This window comes from Ceratotherium simum, chromosome 1, assembly GCF_057802395.1.
Source record: "Ceratotherium simum simum isolate JZ-2026a chromosome 1, ASM5780239v1, whole genome shotgun sequence".
Lineage (NCBI taxonomy): Eukaryota > Metazoa > Chordata > Mammalia > Perissodactyla > Rhinocerotidae > Ceratotherium > Ceratotherium simum.
The window spans coordinates 42,301,603-42,320,439 of record NC_141900.1 but is presented as its reverse complement, the minus strand read 5'-3'; the positions used below and the strand labels follow the sequence as shown (position 1 = coordinate 42,320,439).

Sequence of the window (18,837 nt, the reverse complement as noted above, 5' to 3'; positions counted from 1 at the left end):
GTCTATTATTCCAGTTTGTAAAAAACCATAAATATTTTAAAACATGAACAGCTCTTTATCAAAATAAATGATGTGTATTGACAAGGGCCATTGTAAGAGTGATCACAGTAACAGAATGGAATGTGGTATAAAAAGATATATTACAAGTTTTGGGGCCGGCCCTGTGGCTTAGCTGTTAAGTGCGCGCGCTCTGCTGCTGGCGGCCCGGGTTCTGATCCTGGGCGCGCGCCGACGCACCGCTTCTCCGGCCATGCTGAGGCCGTGTCCCACATACAGCAACTAGAAAGATGTGCAGCTATGACATACAACTATCTACTGGGGCTTTGGGGGAAAAATAAATAAATAAAATTATTTAAAAAAAAGAGATATATTGGAAGTTTTAAATATAAGTGTAATAGACATATTTAATAAATCTTCTTCTAAAAGAGTCTTCCTCATTTTTTTCTTCCTCTGTCTCCATTTTACTTTAGCCAGAAATTTCTTTGATTTCCATTTGTAGAGAGTTATACATCTCAGAAGATTCTATTGTTCAAAAGGCAATAATCACCTTCCTTTATATAGGAGGTCAGTAATTGCTACTAAAAGTTTTTGATGCCTAAGGTTATCACTGTAAAGCAATATTTATAACTTTTTCCTAGGTCTCAAGATATGAAACACAAATGCTGTGTTCTACCCCTTTATAACTTGTTTTTAAAAAATTAATCTGTTTTTAGTTTTTATTTGGGCTTATTTATTCCCCATGTAATTTGGGCTCCAGTAGGAAGACAATAGATGTAACATAATAATAGGTAACATACAATTTATCTTATTTTACACTGAAAATTTTGCTGTGTATGCTTTTCTACTTTTCTTCTCACATGATGCTTACTCAATTTTCTCATTTTTATACTTCTCCCTGATTTATTATGGGCTAAAATTTTGTAATTTTTAAAATTAAAATATCAGCAATCAGCCATTTTCTAATTCTTATGAAGTGTTTTCCTGCGGAGGACTTTGTAATGATTCATGTAAATTCCCCACATTCATTCCATGCTTCCCACCGAACACAAATGGATAAGACTAATGAAGAGATAACAAGTTGTCATATGTGGTAGGATTTCCTTCTAAAAATTTTCAACTCATTTCTTTGCACCTATCAAATCCACCTTTGGCATATTGAGTTGGTATTGTGGTTAAGTTTTGCCAAGTGTTTCGTAGTTTAGTCTTATGATATCACCCGGTGTTGGAATTTACCCAGGGTGCCCAAGGCCCTCGGGGACCAGTGGGCGCTCCAGGACTCAAAGGCGACGGCTATCCTGGTGTGGCTGTAAGTGTGGACTTTGCTTTTATTTCCTTCCTCCTCTCCCCTTTTCCTTTCTCCCTCCCTCCCTCCCTCCCTCCCTTCCTTCCTTCCTTGCTTCATTCCTTCCTCCCTCCCATCCTCCCTTCCTTCCTTGCATCGTTCCTTCCTTCCTCCTTCCCTCCCTTCCTTCCTCCTTTCCTTCCTTTTTTTCTCTCTCTCTCTCTCCACCCTCTCCCTTTCTTCCTCCCTCCCTCCCTCCCTCTCTGTCTCTCTCTCTTTCTTTCTGAACACAGCACATGACAAGGACACTCACTCTCTCCCTTATTATGTCATCTCAGGGACCTCGAGGATTACCAGGACCCCCTGGACCAATGGGTTTACGTGGAGTGGGGGACACTGGAGCGAAGGTAAGATTTTAAAGTAGGTAACATAGTAGCTTCTAAAAATGTATCTATAGGTAAGTGAATTTGATAAAGGTGAAATTTTTTATCAGACATTACGGAAAAGTAGAGGTGTCTAAAGAATTGACAAAGTTATTTATCCTCATCTATGGACTTTCCGGGGACCTTGTACTAATTTGAACACGTAGATTAACTTGACGGTTTTTCTCCTGCTTCCCTGGTAGCAGCTGTAACTTTCCTTTGCTGCTTTTTCTTCCTGTGCCAAGATCCAAGTTCGGTTCCGAGCACCTCCTCTCTCTAGCCACGCTCTTTCCTAGGTGCTCGCAGCCAGTCCCATGGCTTTAACCACTATCCACATGCTGATGGCTTCCAAATTTCTATCTTCCCTCCTCTGAGCTTTGGCCTCACACATCTAGTTTTTTTACCATATGTCTCCTCTTAGATTTCTCACAGACATCTCTAACCTAAATCCAAATAGAATATCCAAAATAGAATGTTTGATTTTCACCCCATAAGCCTATAAATGGCACTACCATGCCCCCCAGGCTCATGCCATGACACCTGAATCATTCTTGGTCCCTGCCTTTCCCTCTCCTCCTTCCACGTCTAGTCTTTTGGTAAATCTTATCAGTTCTATATATATACATATATATATATAAATATATATATATATATATCTTGACTCCGGCTGCTTTTCTCCTGCTGTTTCCACCAGGGCAGACCACCATCATCCAATGCCTGGACTATTAAAATAACGTCTTCATTTTTCCACCTCTGCCCTTCTATTATCTACCAGGCAAAGTAGTCTTTTAAAACCATAAATCAGATCATATCCCTTTCCTTCTCAAAAAACACTCTGGTGGCTTCTCTTTGCAAAGAGAACAAACTCCAACCACTTTCCATGGCCTTTGAGGCTGTTTGTGGCCGGACCGCAGCTCCTGCCCCTTCCTCCTTTGCTGCCTCCCTCCAGCCATGCTGGCCTACACTACTTCAGCTCAGTCCTGCTTCCAGGCCTTGGCTCTGCCAGGCCCTAAGGCCTCAGCTCAAATCTCACCTCCCTGACCACCCATCTCTCCCCTCCCGCTGCCTCCCCATCACTATCACACCCCCCTGTGTATTTCCTACATAGCGTTGATCACTTTCGGAAACGACCTTGCTCATTTACTGCTCTGTGTATTCCACAATAGTGTAAATTTTCCTGAAGGCAGGCTCTTTGTCTTGTTCTCTGCTAAATTCCTGGCACCAGAACTAGGGGTGCCACCCAATGGGAGCTCTATAACATGTTGAATGAATGGAAAATGAATGAATGATTAATATTACCCTAAAGAGAGAATTTTTTCCTTAGAAACATATCTACTCACTTATCTACTCACTTTTCAAATGCTTCCAGGTCATTAGAGAGAGATGTTATGAATGTTCAATGTCAACTTTTTGTCTTGATTTTTTGGTCTCTGTCCCAGCACTTAGGAGTGACGACACCTTGACTCTGCTTCTGTACAATGGGGTAGGTGCCCTTTTGCCCTTTCCCAGGTAGAATGAAGATTGGAGACCCATGGCACTAACTTGCATCTCTAAAGGAGATCTTGATTCTGGCCCCATCTCTGTCTGATAGGGCAATTGTGAGAGTCCAGGGAGAGGCTGTGTCTGAGAGTGCTCAGTAAACTGTGCAGAGGAGACACACCTGAGCTGCTTATATCAAGGTTCTGTCGTGCTCTGACTTGGGACTGAATCCGATCCGTTAACACACCTTGGCAGTATCAATGACCAGGCTGAATTTGAGTATTGAAGTATGCTTTTTTTCTTTAAGGCACAGTATATGTCAAAATGTTAAAATTTAAAAATAGAAAGAGAAATTTCAATACATAAACCTCATTATTTTCTGCTCTGAGTGAAACATTGGTACAAACTTTTGTTATTATGCTAAATATTCCTTTAGTTAGGGAAGTAGAGCTTTCTCCTATTTAAAAAATGGAATAAAATAAAATGTGTTAAATATATACTGCAATGTATGTGTATTCCAGTGGAAACATATGATCATTTACATTTCCACAGAGTAGATTATTATGAATATTTTATATAAGTATGCATTGTATTATATTAACTTATCCTATTATGTTACTGCTTTACATTTTGCAATAATAATAAAGAGGCACTTAGCCACAGATAGAGAACATTTGAAAATTTGATTCTTGTGAATATTCCACTATGTCAGATTATTTATCATACAGACTAAATCATTTACTAAGTGATTTCATATACCTTTTCCCTCTAAAAGTCTCTTGTATTTGTTTTCATACATTTTAGGGGGAAAAATGTTAAGAAATAAGTTGTTCCTTCAAAATTTTATCCGGCCTACTTTATTTTTTGAAACAATCAACATGTTGTCAGAAGATGTGTCTTAGGTGAAACTCATATTTCTCTGTAAGCCCACACAGGAGGTTGAGTGGAAGCAGCAGCCGACAGCTCACTTCTAGCCGAGGGGAGAAGAGAACATCAGTTAGGATCTGCCTCTATCTGCCAGCCTTCCTCTCAGCTACCTTTTCCTTGTCTCTGTTGCCTCTTCCTGTGGACGCTAGGAAAGTGTGTTTTTCTAGAAATCTCTAGCCCCAGAAAGAGATGTTAGGAGTGTGAGCTGGTCTTAGAATCAAAGAACATGGATCATAAACTTGAAAATAAAGGAAATTCTAAAAGCAAACACCAGCTTTTAAAGATAACTTTCAAAATCATCTTTCTTCTTTTATAAAGGCCTTAAAGTCTCTATGTGGCCTTTCTTTTCTGGAGAAAACTTTTGGAAACACACACACACACATACACACGTGAACAGAAACTGGTAAAGAAAGGGAGATATTAGGAAAAGTCTAATGCCACTTCACTTTGTCTTTCTGATTTGGTAAAGTGGAGATGAGACTTTCAAAATACCTGAAGTTGTCAATGGTAGCAAAAGCATTGGGCTCAAATGTGTGCAAAATTCCTCTCCTTCCATTTTGAGTTAAAATGGCAGAGGAATTGTAAGTATGTGAGAATGTGTGTGTGTGTGTAGCTGTACAGACATATATTTCTGATATGTTTTTCATTTAAACTCTGTGTAGTCACCTTAAAATATTGGCCTTAGGGCATTAACTTATGAAACAAACGTGTTTTGAAATGAGGAAACCATTAAGGTTGGCGATTAATTTATGGTGGGTTTTTGTAATACTTAGTTAAGGTCACATGTGTTTAGCATATGACACAGACATTAGAATCAAAGCTTCTATGTTTCAAAACATATCAAAAACAGTCCCTGACATCTCGTACCCTTGCGGGACTCCATGGCTTTTGTCCAAGTAGAAGAATTCCATATGACATCAGTGATTATAGTACTTCTATATACAATTACCTTGAATTGAATCCAAATTTTGACAAGGGCTTCTGAGATAGTTCTAAAATTCTTGTAAAAACTACAACTTCCAAGGAGATAGTAGACATAGTTTTAAAATCCACTTTTGAAACATGCTAGGAAGAGGAACTGACAACTTGGTTTCTTGCTAAGTAGGAAGTGCTCGTCTAGTACCCTGACCCCTAGACCCAAACTCCCAGCTTATTGATGGGGAAGGGGAGCTCAAAGATTCTACCTAACACTGCCTGCATTTCTTTATTGGAGCTCTAGAGCTTAGGGAGACACTTTGTGATCTGGGGACAATCATTATATAAATCTCATCTCCCCCTTTTTTTTTTGTGAGGAAGAAACAGCCCTGAGCTAACATCCATGCCAATTCTCCTCTTTTTGCTGAGGAAGACTGGCCCTGAGCTAACATCTATTGCCAATACTCCTCCTTTTCTTCCCCCTTTACTCCCCAAAGCCCCAGTAGACAGTTGTACTTCGTAATTGCACATCCCTCTAGTTGTTGTATGTGGGACACCGCCTCAACACGGCTGGACAAATGGTGCGCCGGTGCGCGCCTGGATCCGAACCAGGGCTGCCAGTAGTGGAGCGTGCACACCCAACTGCCAAGCCACGGGGCCGGCCTCTCATTTCCCTTTGAGAAGGCCAGATAACTCGGCTCCTGTATTTTCATTCTGAGGTATGTGTAGCCCAGTGGCTAATTCCCTGACATCTCCAAGGGTAAGAGTTTGTTCTTGGTCTCCTAGAGAGGAATACAAGGAGTGGCTGTCCTGAGCTCCATAAGGGCAGGTGCATCCTGCCATGCACCTCTCTGAGCTCTTTCAGCCCCTCTCAGGGTGCTAGCTCATCACAGAGAAAGCCATGACCTTCCCCAAAGCCTTGGAGCAGTTGAGCTAAAGCCAATCCTTGCACAAAGGAAACCTAATTTGGCTTTTGGGGCTCTCAAGGGGCCTCTTCATCACCAGGTGGTTGGAATAAAGTCTGTGGGCAGAAAAGACTTGTTGGGTCATTGTTGTTGTTGTCATTATTATTGTATACTACCTCAATATTATATTATATATTGCCTAAATATTTCCAGAATATCTTGGCATTTTAACAACTTCCTTATTTTATAGACCAGAAAGTTTGAACTTACCTCTTTATAATGTAAACAGTTTTGATACTATATAGTGTTTGTGTATGAGAGGAGACTATGAATATGGATGAATGAAAGACTACATGGATGAATAAATCAGAGCAGAAAGAATAACTTGCCCTCATCTACAGATGCTCAGCCTCCAATGCTGTCCATCCTATAACTATCTCAGCACCGGCTAGCATACAGTTGGATTGTTTCTTTCCATTCTAGCTTTTCCATTGTCAAAATTTAAATTATGTAAACATTAAAGAGAAGCATAAACCTAAACCCAAAAGAGTTAGACATTTTTCAGAAGCTCTGAATATTTGAATATTGTAAATACGTGCTTTATTTGACAAAAGTGGCCCATAGTTGTAAATTAAAATGCACGTCTTTGTGAAATTCCACTGAGTATCATTATTCTAAAAATGTTCCCAGCATCTGAATCGCCCCTCTGTTCTCTGCAATGGCTCACATATGTGCACACCACCAACAGGCAGTGGTGGAACAGAGGAGCAATTCACACAGAGATGCATTAGGAATTTGTGGATTCCATCGGTGGACATGGACTGGTCAAGAAACTCCATTTTGAACAATGTCTGACAAGAAGGCCTGGCCTAGGATACGGGCTTAATGATAGTAAAGCTAAGGGTATGATTCCAAATTGGAGTTGAAGAAACCCACCTCCCACTGTATGACTGCAAAATTGCTACAGGCAGGACAGTTGGCTCAAAAACAGGACTAATTAAAGCCAGAGCCATATCAAAGTTAAATGTCAAGCAATTTGACTGTTGGATTTCAGAAAAGGTCACATTTAAAACCAGGAAAACTTGCCTAGGTAACTTTTCAAGGTTACTCTCCCAGTTCTATGCGTGATCTCTAAAATCAGAGCCGTACTCCATTCTACCTTATGACTCTCAGTACTGCTTTCGTCTCTCTGTGCTGTTTTCCTAGCTCTGCATTTCTCTCCCCAGGAGTATGTACATACCTTTCTTTCAGCCCTGGAGACTCACTCTAAATCCTCTTAACTTTCACCACCCACATCACCATCAACACATTTTTATTTTTAATCACGCAGACTGGAGGAACTTTCCCCCAGTGGAAAGTTGTATTGAGTATCTGTACAAGAGAGCCTTCTCTTCTCCCTGTCATTAGGGGCTGTATCAATGTTTCTATTTTTAAGGTCTCTAAATCAGCTAAATAAGAACAACTCTCCCTCTCCAATGAGATTCTTGGCACAAGGGCATCATTTGCTCATGAGTTTGATGAGTTGATTTTGAGAAAACGAAGAAACAATCAACAACAAATCCTCCCAAATCCTAAAGCAAGTTTTTAAATGATCATGGACTTTGAGATACTGCTGCTTTGGAGTGAATATTAAACTTCTAGGAGAGAAATTAATTCAAAGAATTGAAATTATTTTAAATATTTTGAAATTTAAAGCTGGGAAAATACTCCAAAGAAAATGATATGGCTGGGCCAGCCCAGTAGCACAGCAGTTAAGTTCACACATTCTGCTTTGGCGGCCGGGGGTTCTCTGGTTTGGATCCTGAGCGCGGACCTGATCAGCACTCATCAAGTCATGCTGAGGCAGCGTCCCACATAGAAGAACTAGAAGGACCTACAACTAGGATATACAACCATGTACTGGGGGCTTTGGGGAGAAAAAAGAAGAAAAGAGGAAGACTGACAACAAATGTTAGCTCAGGGCCAATCTTCCTCAAAAAAAAAAGAAAGAAAGAAAGAAAATGATACTGCGATTTGAGTGCTTGTTTTCTGGCACCTTCTTAGTTATTTCCTCATCCCCCTGATAATTGTGCTGGTAATTGCTACTGTCTCCCTTTTCATGTTAAAGGGTGTCAGTGAGAAGTGACTGAGTGATATGACGATGGCCAGGCAATGGTCAATACACATGATCAATATCAGGTAGTCTATCCATGAGCTTAGAAGAAGGCCTTTAAAATTTCTGTTAACATCCCGGCAACCACAGTGAGGTGTTCCGGAGCTACTAAAATGGTGCATACACTCATGGCATAATTCATCCCAGAGTGGCGCTTATGTTTGTGGTAGTTGGAGCCTTAGTAGTTATGTCTTAATTTTATTTAAAAGCCAGAAAGAAATGTTAAGCAGCAGCTAATCATCACTTTGACTTCTACCTTATTTTAAAACTCAACCGTTTGTTGGTTTTGTCATTTAGTAGAATCTTCAGAGTACTATTCTTTGGAAAATTCTTAAGAGGCTAATTCTTTTCACAGTGAATTCAATTTGCTTTTTATTGTCCCCAAAGTAGAAAAGCATGAAATCACTTTTAGAACAACTGTAACCTGCTTCCACGGTCCTCTCAAAGAGTGACGAGGACTTAATTGGCACAAACAAAGGGATAAGTAGTGATTAAAACCTTATTAATGTGTGTAGGGGGAGATTGTCTAATGGGCTGTTTTATCTCTAAGAGAATCATCTTCTCAAATGTTGTATTTAAATCTTATAAAATGTGGAAGGTGTAGGAGATTGTTTCCTTATGACGGCTCCACATTGAAACCTCTGCCACTCCTTGGCTGTGTGACCTCAGCAAGTCATTTAATCTCTCTGAGACTTAGCCTCTTCATCTGTGATTTGGTATAATAATGCTTCCTTCACAGGGTTATTCTGCAAAATTAAAGGAATAATGTCTATAAAACATTTTTATGAGTTGTAACATACTAAAGTATTACAAGTAGGAGTAGTAGTCATAGTATGCATTACTCTCACAAATCAAGTACTGTATATTGCAGTATGGATAAAAAGAGAATAAGAATTTGTGTAGGTAGGAGATCTGGAATAGACCACTTAAAACATTGGGGTAAACCACAAAACTGAGGAATGGCAGTGGAAGGAAAGTGGAGAGGCAAGCTTTAGACAGCTGGGTACTTGTGCAGATTTTGTGGGCCTCTTAGGAATTCTATAATTAGGAGGTGTGATGGACTCAATGTAGGAAAAGGACTTTCACAGCCACACAGCCATGGTCTTTGCATTAAATAGCAGCTAGAAGAAAGTCTATGGAGAAGTTATCATCTTGCATCTAGCCCCAGCTAACACCAAGATGGGAGATGGGCTCTTGAGTCAGACCTGGGTTTGAACTGCTTCTGACTGCGTGGTTTTTGGCAAATCGTGTATCCTTATCTATAAGCCTCGGTTTCCTTATCTATAAAATGGAGTAAGTTGATGTTGATAGGATCAGATAAGATAATAAATCAAAAGTACTTGCCACATAATAAATTTAATAAACGTTAATTATTATTTATTTTATTATTAATTATAATAATTTTAGTGTTAACCAACTCAAAGATTTACCAATGGGAAAAAGAATGAATGTGACAGTACATTTGCTTTCTTTTAAAAAGTGAAAGGTTCAATGAATGATTACCAGGACCATCATAAGGTTATGTTTGATTTTAAAGAGGTTGAAATGAACCACTCTGCAAGGTCATGGTCTAGGTAAAAGGACCTTCACTGAGTCGTTTGTTAAGTTCACATGTACAAGTACTGCAGATAGTCCTAAACTTGGCCATTGCCTGTGAAAATGAAAGGAGTATCTCTCATCTAGAATTTCTTTAGCGGGCCAAAAGGAAGTAGGCAATCTCAATAGCTATTCTTTTGTGAGGGAGTGGAGGTGGGAGGGTGGAGGTAGGGCTAAGGCTATGGTCTTGTGAAATTGGTGGATACAGTTACAAATGGCAACTCCGGAATTTGCTTTCAGGTCTGTTCATTATCTCCTAATGCAAGGGCTCCCTCTGCAGGCTCCAATAACCCTCAGATCCTGCGTGGGAAGCTAAGTCCAGCTATGCAAGTACCTTTTGTGATTTTTTTTGTTTGTGAATGTCACTCTGTCCCCTGATAATTAAACTGCATATCTGAAAATATCATGGTATACGTACTTCTTAGGTACCAGTGGTGCTGCCTTGTGGCAGAACCAGTGCTATCAAGTGGTGAAATGAGTCCTGACCATAGTCCTCTTGTACACATTCACCTGGTATTGTGGCCTAGCATGGGCATTGGCCTATGGAACAAAAGACACGATCCATTTTCAAGACCCCACCACATTAGAGAGACACTATGTCTGTGGATTCACACAGCTCATTAAGTGCCTGATTTTCCCATCTATTGAAAGTATGGTACATATACACCAAGGAACAACCCTAATACCATGTTATAGACCAACTCTAACATCTGCACAATATGTTAAGATAAGACTTGATTTAAAACCTACCAGATTCATAGATGCATATATCAGATTATATTCACATAGGTCAAAAGATACAAAAGAATATTTTGATAGATAAAACATAGCTACATGTCAACAATTTTGTGGATAAGGATGGACAACTTGTAGGGGTAACACTGCAGTACCACAGATGATGTGGGATCATCCCCTTAAAGCTCATTGGCCAAGGTTCACATATACAGAGGGCAATAAGGTGGCCACAGGGTCAGCTTTCCTATTGCTTTCAGCCTTCAGACACGGTGAGGCTTAGGGGGAATGAATAAGAGAGAAAATGAATAGCAATAATAAACATTGACGAGGCTGGCCTAAAGTAAACTCACAACGTATTTCGACTGTTTTTCCCATTTGCTTTTCCATCTGGTTTGGTTGGTTGTGTGTGTGTGTGTGTGTGCATGTGCGTGTGCACGTGCGCATTAGTATGATTAATACTAATTGAGAAGGAGATTTTAACTAAAATCATCACAAGAAAAGTACTGCGAATTAAATAGTAGAGTGTCAAATTCTTTCTTAAAAGAAATATTACTTTGTAAAATAATTTCCATCTGCCTTCTCACCATATTCTTAATTTTCAAAAATTATGTAACATTTTGTACAGACCAAGACTGCATGAAACACGTGTAAGTTCTGCTAATGATGATGAATCTCCCTGTGTGCTCCCCATCTTCGCTCATCTTTCTATCTTTAAAATCTTGTATTCTTCTCCGTATTAAGGGTGAACATCACAGCAACCTTTCCTTTCCCTCACTGGTGAGATTTTTATTGGGCATTGTTCATGGATTTAAAAAAATATCGTATTAAAAACATTATGAAAATTATTAAGCATATACAAAAGTAGAAAGACTAGTAAAATGAACTCCCATTTACCCATCAGACTTCTTCAATAGTTATCAACATGTGGTCGGTCTGTATCTGTAATCCCCACTCCTCACATACCCTCCCCCTGCTACATTATTCTGAAGCAAATCCCAGACATCACCATATAAAGCTTTAGCATTTGTCTCTCTGATATGAGCTCTTTTTTAAAAACATAACTGCAGTACCATTAGCAAACCTAAAAAGATATTAACAATTCCTTAGTATCATCAGATTTCCAGCATTCAAATGTCCCAGTTTGTCTTATAAATTTATTACAGTGGGTTTGTTTGAATTGGAATCCAAATGATGCCCAGACATTGCATTTGATTGAGATGTCCCTTAAATCTCTTTTAAAATCAAAGGTTGCCTGTCTTTCATTGTTTCCTTGTACCTTCTTTGTGGATGGGTTCTTTGTCCTTGAGGATTTTGCTAATGGTATCCTACAGTGTTGTTCAACGTGTTTCTCCACCCTCTGTATTTTTTTTTTTTTTTTGTAAACCGGTAGTTGGATCTAGAGACCTGCCCAGATACTGGTTCCGTTTTCTTAGCCAGAATACTCACAGGTGGGGCTGTGTACTCCCCATTGCATCTTTTCAGGTGTCTGGCCATATATTTTCTAACCTCATCATGGAAGAGTGGAGGTAAACACAGGAGGGGGAGCCATTGTATCCGGGGTGGGGTTGAGGGTGACCAGGCAAAAAAAGACAATTATTTTTGGTGAAACATTTAGTGATTCTGGGTAAAATCTATTTAACTATGTTTACCTGTGTCCTGTTTTACTGGGGAGTATAAAATGTAGCAAGGGTGTGAATCAGTCAGTTATAGTTGAAGACCCACACTCAGTGAATCGATCAATACCCCCTTTAAAGGTGCTTTAGAGGTTCCCCAGAAAGGAGGGATAACAGACATGTATGTAACACAGGACAAATTCATGTTCTCTACTTGGAACTCTTGATGATAGGAGTGATCATTTAAGCGGGGAGAAACTGGGGTCCCTGGAAGGTGGGAGTTAGAAGGAGAGAGGTATTAGAGAGAGAATTAGTACCTGTGATCTGAAAAACAGCTGAGTACTAAGTGGGAGTGATGGAGGCAGAAGACCAGAATCACAACAGTGGCCTGCAAACAAAAGGGAAATATGTAATTGTGAAAGTAGAGATTGAAAGAATTAAGTCAGTGATAAAGTTTAAAAGTTTCCCCATTCTTTTAAGGCCTTGTTTTCTCTAGAAGTATTTTAGGGTTTGTAAGTAGAAAGTAAAGTTAAATAAAGGATGGGCTGTTTTTCTAGATAAAAAATTTCATCATTTCTGATGAATCCTGATTTCAATTCTGATTTTTGCACTGTTGAAAGCCGTAAGCTATTTAGCTCCTAACAGGACATGAATAAAACAAGACAAAAGAGGCAAAGAGCTTGGGAATCCTAGGTTCAAAGCCTGGCTCTGGGTCTTTTTCTTTGAAACTTCATTGAGGCATATATTACCTATCACAGAATTCACCCATTTCAAGTGTACAATTCAATGATATTTTTAGTAAATTTACCAATTTGTACAGCAATCATCACAAATCAGTTTTAGGGCATATTTCATCCCCCTGATAAGATCCCTCATGCCCTTTTACAACTAATCCCTATTTCTAGTTTCTATTGCTGGCCCCAGGCAACCACGGATTTACTTTCTGTCTCCATAGATTTGCCTTTTCTGGACATTTCATATAAATGGAATCAAACAATATGTGGTCTCATATGTCCTGCTTCTTTCATTGAGAATAATGTTTTTGAGGTTCATCCGTGCTCTAGCATGTAGCTGGAGTTCATTCCTTTTTAGTGTTGAATAGACCACATTTTGTCTATCCATTTACCATTGATGGACACTTAGATTGTTCCCAGTTTTTGGCTATCGTGAAGAATTCTGCTCAGAGCATTTGTATGTAAGTCTTTGTGTGGACATATGTTTTCATTTTCCTTGGGTATATATCCAGCAGTGAAATTAGTAGATCATATGGTAAATTTATGTTGAACTTTTTAAAAAACTACCAGACTATTTTTCATAGTAGTGGCACCAGCAACATATAAGGGTTCCTGTTTCTCCATATCCTCCTAGCCCTGCCTCTCAATAGCTTTGCAGTTTTGGACAAACTTTAGTTTCCTCTTTAATAAAGTAGGTCAAGTGGGAAGTTGACATTTACCAAGTGTCTACTCTATGATAGACACTGTGATAGAAGCACTCACATTCTCTGTCTTACTTCATTGTTATCCCCGTGAAATGTAGGTATGATCTTCTATATATCTGATGAATTTTTGAGGTTCAAAGAAGTTAGGTAAGTTAGTTATCATTGTAATATAGGATTGTTGTGTATACTAAATTATATCAAACAACATATATGAACATGCATAGCATGTTGGGTACATGGGAGGTGGCTAATGAAGAGATTTTCATTTCTCTGCTTCTTCCCATCATTCACATCTCAAATAGGTCTAACCACAGGATCTGACCTACCCTAATCAGGTCCCACCACGTTTCTGGTCATAGTTGCCTGTTTTGAATACTCATAGAGTATCCCTAATCCAAGTAGCATAATCTTCGTTGTATAAAATAATAAGAGCGACTACTTCAGGATGGAGTTGTATCTTTTAATGGTTGCTTTTAATTCTTGTTTCTTCTTTCTCCCTCTACTCACAATGACAGTAATTATTTTCCCAAATTCCAGAGAAGGGAGTTCTGAAAAAAGTATATATTAAGGTTGACAAGAAGTTAATGGACTTGATTGCTTTGAAATGGACCTATATCATTTGGCTTGAAGAGTGCATAAATGGCAATAGGAAATGGAAATAAAGGGAGATAACACTCCCTTTGTCAAGTATAGGAAAACAATCTGGGAGAAAAGAGCTCAATTAATATCTTAGTCAAATTCAAGTGTTTGGAATTTTTAAATATATTTTTAGAATATGAAAATTCATATGAAATAGTTTTAATATGAATTATGCAATTTTATATGAAGTATTATACAACATAAAGTTTCTTTCCAAAATCCGTAACTTGTCATTCGTGGTGTCTTTTCAGGGAGAGCCTGGCGTCAGAGGCCCTCCAGGCCCATCTGGGCCTCGGGGCATAGGAACCCAAGGGCCAAAGGTGAGTCCTCAGGTCTGTGCTCTTGCAGGGAGCAGGTACCATCAGTGACAACCAAGTGAACATTAACTTCACAGTAAGTGTTCATTTTGGTGTTGACTTATTTTTTCTTGATTGCTGATGGAAAGTCTTATTTTCTTATATCATATGAACTTTCAGTAGAATAGAATATTAAAAAAGACATTCACTTCCCCCAAATAAATTTAAAAGTGAGTGTCTCTTAAGAAAGTGTTGTACTCAAAATGTTTCCAGTTTCCTTAGAGGCTGTGCCCTCATTAAGAAGCTCATCTTTACTTTGGCCAGAGGTGCCTCAGGTGGCCTTTGCACGGAATGTCAGCTAACGTATCTATTGTGTCATGTGTGCGTAGTCCGTTGGGTCAGGGCCTTGGTGCAAGGGTCTAGGTTTACTGCTCCCATGGAAGGTAAGAGGAACTTCCTTTGGCTCCCTTTGCTTTCATTTCTATTTCTCTTCCTTTTGTCACCTCCAATTTGGTGATTATTCATCCTTTTATTCTTTTAATCCAGTGTTTCTCAAGGAGGGAGATTTTGTCCTCCCCCTCCACCCCAGGGGGACATCTGGCAATGTCTAGAATCATTTTTGGGTGTCACAACTGGGGAAGGAGTGCTACTGGCATCTAGTGGATAGAGGCCAGGGAAGTTCCTAAACATCCTACAGTGCACAGGACAGCCTCCCATAATAAAGAATTATCCAACTCAAATTGTCAATAATGCTGAGGTTGAGAAGCCCTGTTTTAATTGTTCATTCACTTGCTCAACAAATATTACTTTGATGTGTTCAAAAAGTAAGGTAAAGGAGTACCAGGCATGTTCATTGGGAAAACAGGTGTCAATGAGCCACCTATCACAAATTCAAATTTCAAATAAGTGTATTCACGCCCAAAATGCACAGAAGTGAATTATCAGAACCCCATGCACAGAACCCCGTTATCAGAGAGGAAAAGGAAGAGGCTTTATGAGGCAAAGATTTTACTAAGGATTCCAGAATTACCCAGATTCTTAGTTTTTCCTTTGTTTGTCTATCTACTCCGTTTTAGCAGTAGGCTATGTCTTAACCTTAGAGATCACTTTATACAGATGAGGATTCCCCCCAAGGTGTTAGCAGTTATCACTGGGTGATGTAAAGAGGGGTTTATTTTTTATTCTTCATTGTCATCTTTACTTCCGTTAAAAATTTTTTTTTTTTTTTACAATGAGCAGGTATTCCTCTTACAATCAGAAAAAATAAAGGATTTTCCATACTGGAAAGAAAAAGACTGACTTATACAGTAACTTATATAACCCATCATTTGTCAAAGCTTGTTCTGTCAAATATTAACTAGGGAACTTCTGGGATAAACAAAGTGAAACTAATCTCTCTATTGTGCAACTTCTTAGAGGTTTTAATATATTAATATACACTAGGGATCTCCAAAGAGAGGCCTATACCATGGTGCAGAATATTTTCCAATCTCATTTGACCACAGAAGTCTTTCCTCAAGAAACATGAGGTCCAGGGCCAGCCCCGTGGCTTAGCGGTTAAGTGCGTACGCTCCGCTGCTGGTGGCCCGGGTTCGGATCCCGGGTGCGCACCGAAGCACCGCTTCTCCGGCCATGCTGAGGCCGCGTCCCACATACAGCAACTAGAAGGATGTGCAGCTATGACATACAACTATCTACTGGGGCTTTGGGGGGAAAAAATAAAAAAAAAAAATCTTTAAAAAAAAAAAGAAACATGAGGTCCACTTATGCTGTAAGGAACACATACTGGGAAATGATGCACTTTTTGCTTCATTTACATATTTTCTTGAAAATTCAGCACTGATCCATATCAATATCCTCTGACTCTTTAACAGCTACCCCAGTGAATTAGCACTCCATATTGGAATGGAGTAACATATTAAAAGATACATAGAATTCTGTGTGAGGGGTCTTCACACCCCTGAGTGTTCCAGGGGTTGGTGTTAGGGCAGCTCGAGGAGCCCAAGCAGACAAGGCTACCAGGCCAATGGTTTTGCTCATGCCAAGCAGCTCTGCCTTCTCTCTTTATTTATATTTGGATTATATGTAAGATTTTTGCAAAGAACTCTGTGGCTTAAAAATTTTGGAAAAACACTGCTTTATATAAAATATGACATAGCTTACAGGCAGCATGGATGTAGGTTCTGATCAGACTGAAGTAAGAACGAAGCCAAGAGCAGTAAAACGTTGTTTCTTCCTAAATGTTCTTACACTTCTCTTCGATTTCTCTCCATCTTCCAACAGGGTGATACTGGGCAGAAAGGCTTGCCTGGCGCTCCTGGCCCCCCTGGCTATGGATTACAAGGAGCTAAAGTAAGTGAATGCGATTGTGCTGGAGTCACCTCTCAGTCCACTAGGGTGGTGGAGAAAATAGGTTGTGAATGATATAAAATATGACTATTACGAAATGAATTTAATGTATGCTTAGCAGTTAAAATTGCATCCAGTATTTAGAGACACCATCCAGAAGTGTAAAAATGGTATAAGTACATTAGTTTCAGGAATGCTAAACATTACATAAATTGCTTGGTGAAAAATTTAACTGTTACAGTGGTTTGTTGTTCTTGCTGGTTTCTGAGCTGAGTGGAGAATTTCTGCCCAGCTGCCTGGTCTCTCTCTCCCCGTCACTTTCCTCAACTGTATCCTCCATTCTTAGCCCAGGGCTTCCTAGTCTTAGCTCCTAACTTTGTTGCTATCTTGAAAAGAAAATTTTAGAGCTTTGATATCTTCTTACTTATTTCAAGCAGCATCAGGGGCCCCAGTGGATGATTTAGAAATTGTTTTGAGTAGACAAGTTGAGTACCAGGCAAAGAGCTGGAGGAGGATTGGGGTTCAGTAGGACCAGGAAAGGAAGAAGAAATGCTCATTCTTGTCTATGACAAAGCCAGGGCCAGAGGTCGAGGGACACCTGAAACATGGTAGGAAAGCTGTGGTTCAAAGGCTGGGGAGAGATGGGCATGGCATCTGAGGAAGGAGGCAGAGCTGGCGCAAAGAGCCCCATGTCAGGAGATAAAGAGAAGCCAGCAATTAGGCTCAGGTGGGGAAAAAGGGAAGAGTTGGATTCCTAGGGGATCGCTTGGGATGCCAATAGCATCTGAGCCCAGCGGGCGTATGATGGTGGGTGAGTCAGCCCAGCTTGCAGGGCCTAGCACAGGCACAGCCAGAAAGAAAACGGCTTCTGCCACCAAAGATCTCTGATTAGGAATTCAGGGTAGAACCCAGAACTTTGTAGGACTCTTGGCTCAATGTTTAAAGTTAATGTCATTTCTTAGGTAGATTTTTTGTTTGTTTGTTTCAGCTGAGTTGGTAACTGTGTTTCTGTAAACTCCAAGCCCTCTTTTAACAACATCAGGTATTTTTGCCTCCTTCTGGTGTCGCTTCACCAGAAAGGTGAAAGCTTGAAAGGATGTCAGCACACTGTGGTGGAAATCTCACCCGGAGCCTACCAGCCTCTGTTTGTCTCCTATCTGTGACCTGGTCACTTTGAAAGTGTTTCCAGAATCCATTTGACTAAATTTTTTGTTAGAGTGGACCTATTACAGCATGGAAAATCGCCTCCCTTCCAGGCCAATCAGAAATGATTTATTTGTTGAAATGAAACTGACGTAAGGGGAAAAAAGGATCTCAATTATAAAAAGTCAGGGGTATGTTCCATATGCACTAAGTTCCAAATACCTGAAGGTTAAGAGGTATTGACATGAGGAGGTTTTTTCAGTCTTCTAAACTCAGCCATGCATATGATGGTGTTAATATTACTAAGGGAGCAATACACACACACACGTTTTAATATGGTGACTTGCTGGTGTTTCAATTTAAAGTTCTCTTCCCCCCTGCTGACCTCGAACAAATAACAGCATCAAAAACAGAAAACAAAACTAACCCTGGTAATAGGACAATCACTGCATTCAACCCGAACACACCTTGCAAATTAAACTGAAATGATAAGGAATATAGTTCACAGCATAACAGATATATGTGTGCTTATGCCAAAACCATCTTTGAATTAACTTCTAATACTTTTTCTGTATTGTAATTTTCAAGTTCCCACAATGATTCCTCTACACAGAAAGGAATTGTCAGAACCACATGAGAGGTTTAATCTTTAAAATTGTTCAGTGTTTTGGGATTACACCTGCCAAAATGCCTGTGGCAGGGGAGAGCTGTGGCTAGAAATTGATCCTGGTAGTCTAAGTCCACAGACTGAAGCTCGTACCTTTATATTTTTTATTGTTTTCTAAACCAAGTTTAAAAAAATTATGTGGGTTACAAACCAAAGCCAAAAGCGCTGAGCCCATAGAATTCCCTAAATAGGTTGGATAGGTCACGGAGAGTTTGCATTTATTAACTGGGGGTGGCTCTGAGACCATTTGGATTTCTCACTTACTGGTTCACACTTTCA

At 39.7% G+C, this 18,837-nt stretch overlaps 1 protein-coding gene across 2 annotated transcripts in view; it reads left to right on the top strand.

Moving 5' to 3' along the window:
• Positions 1-18,837, top strand: part of COL28A1 (collagen type XXVIII alpha 1 chain) — a 154,037-nt gene that overhangs the window by 83,046 nt on the left and 52,154 nt on the right. For both annotated transcript variants that reach the window (XM_087435021.1, XM_014788200.2), the window contains exons 23-26: positions 1,238-1,306; positions 1,621-1,689; positions 14,355-14,423; positions 16,683-16,751. In XM_087435021.1, coding sequence (XP_087291147.1) covers positions 1,238-1,306; positions 1,621-1,689; positions 14,355-14,423; positions 16,683-16,751 — 276 coding nt within the window. The remainder of the gene's footprint in view (positions 1-1,237; positions 1,307-1,620; positions 1,690-14,354; positions 14,424-16,682; positions 16,752-18,837) is intronic.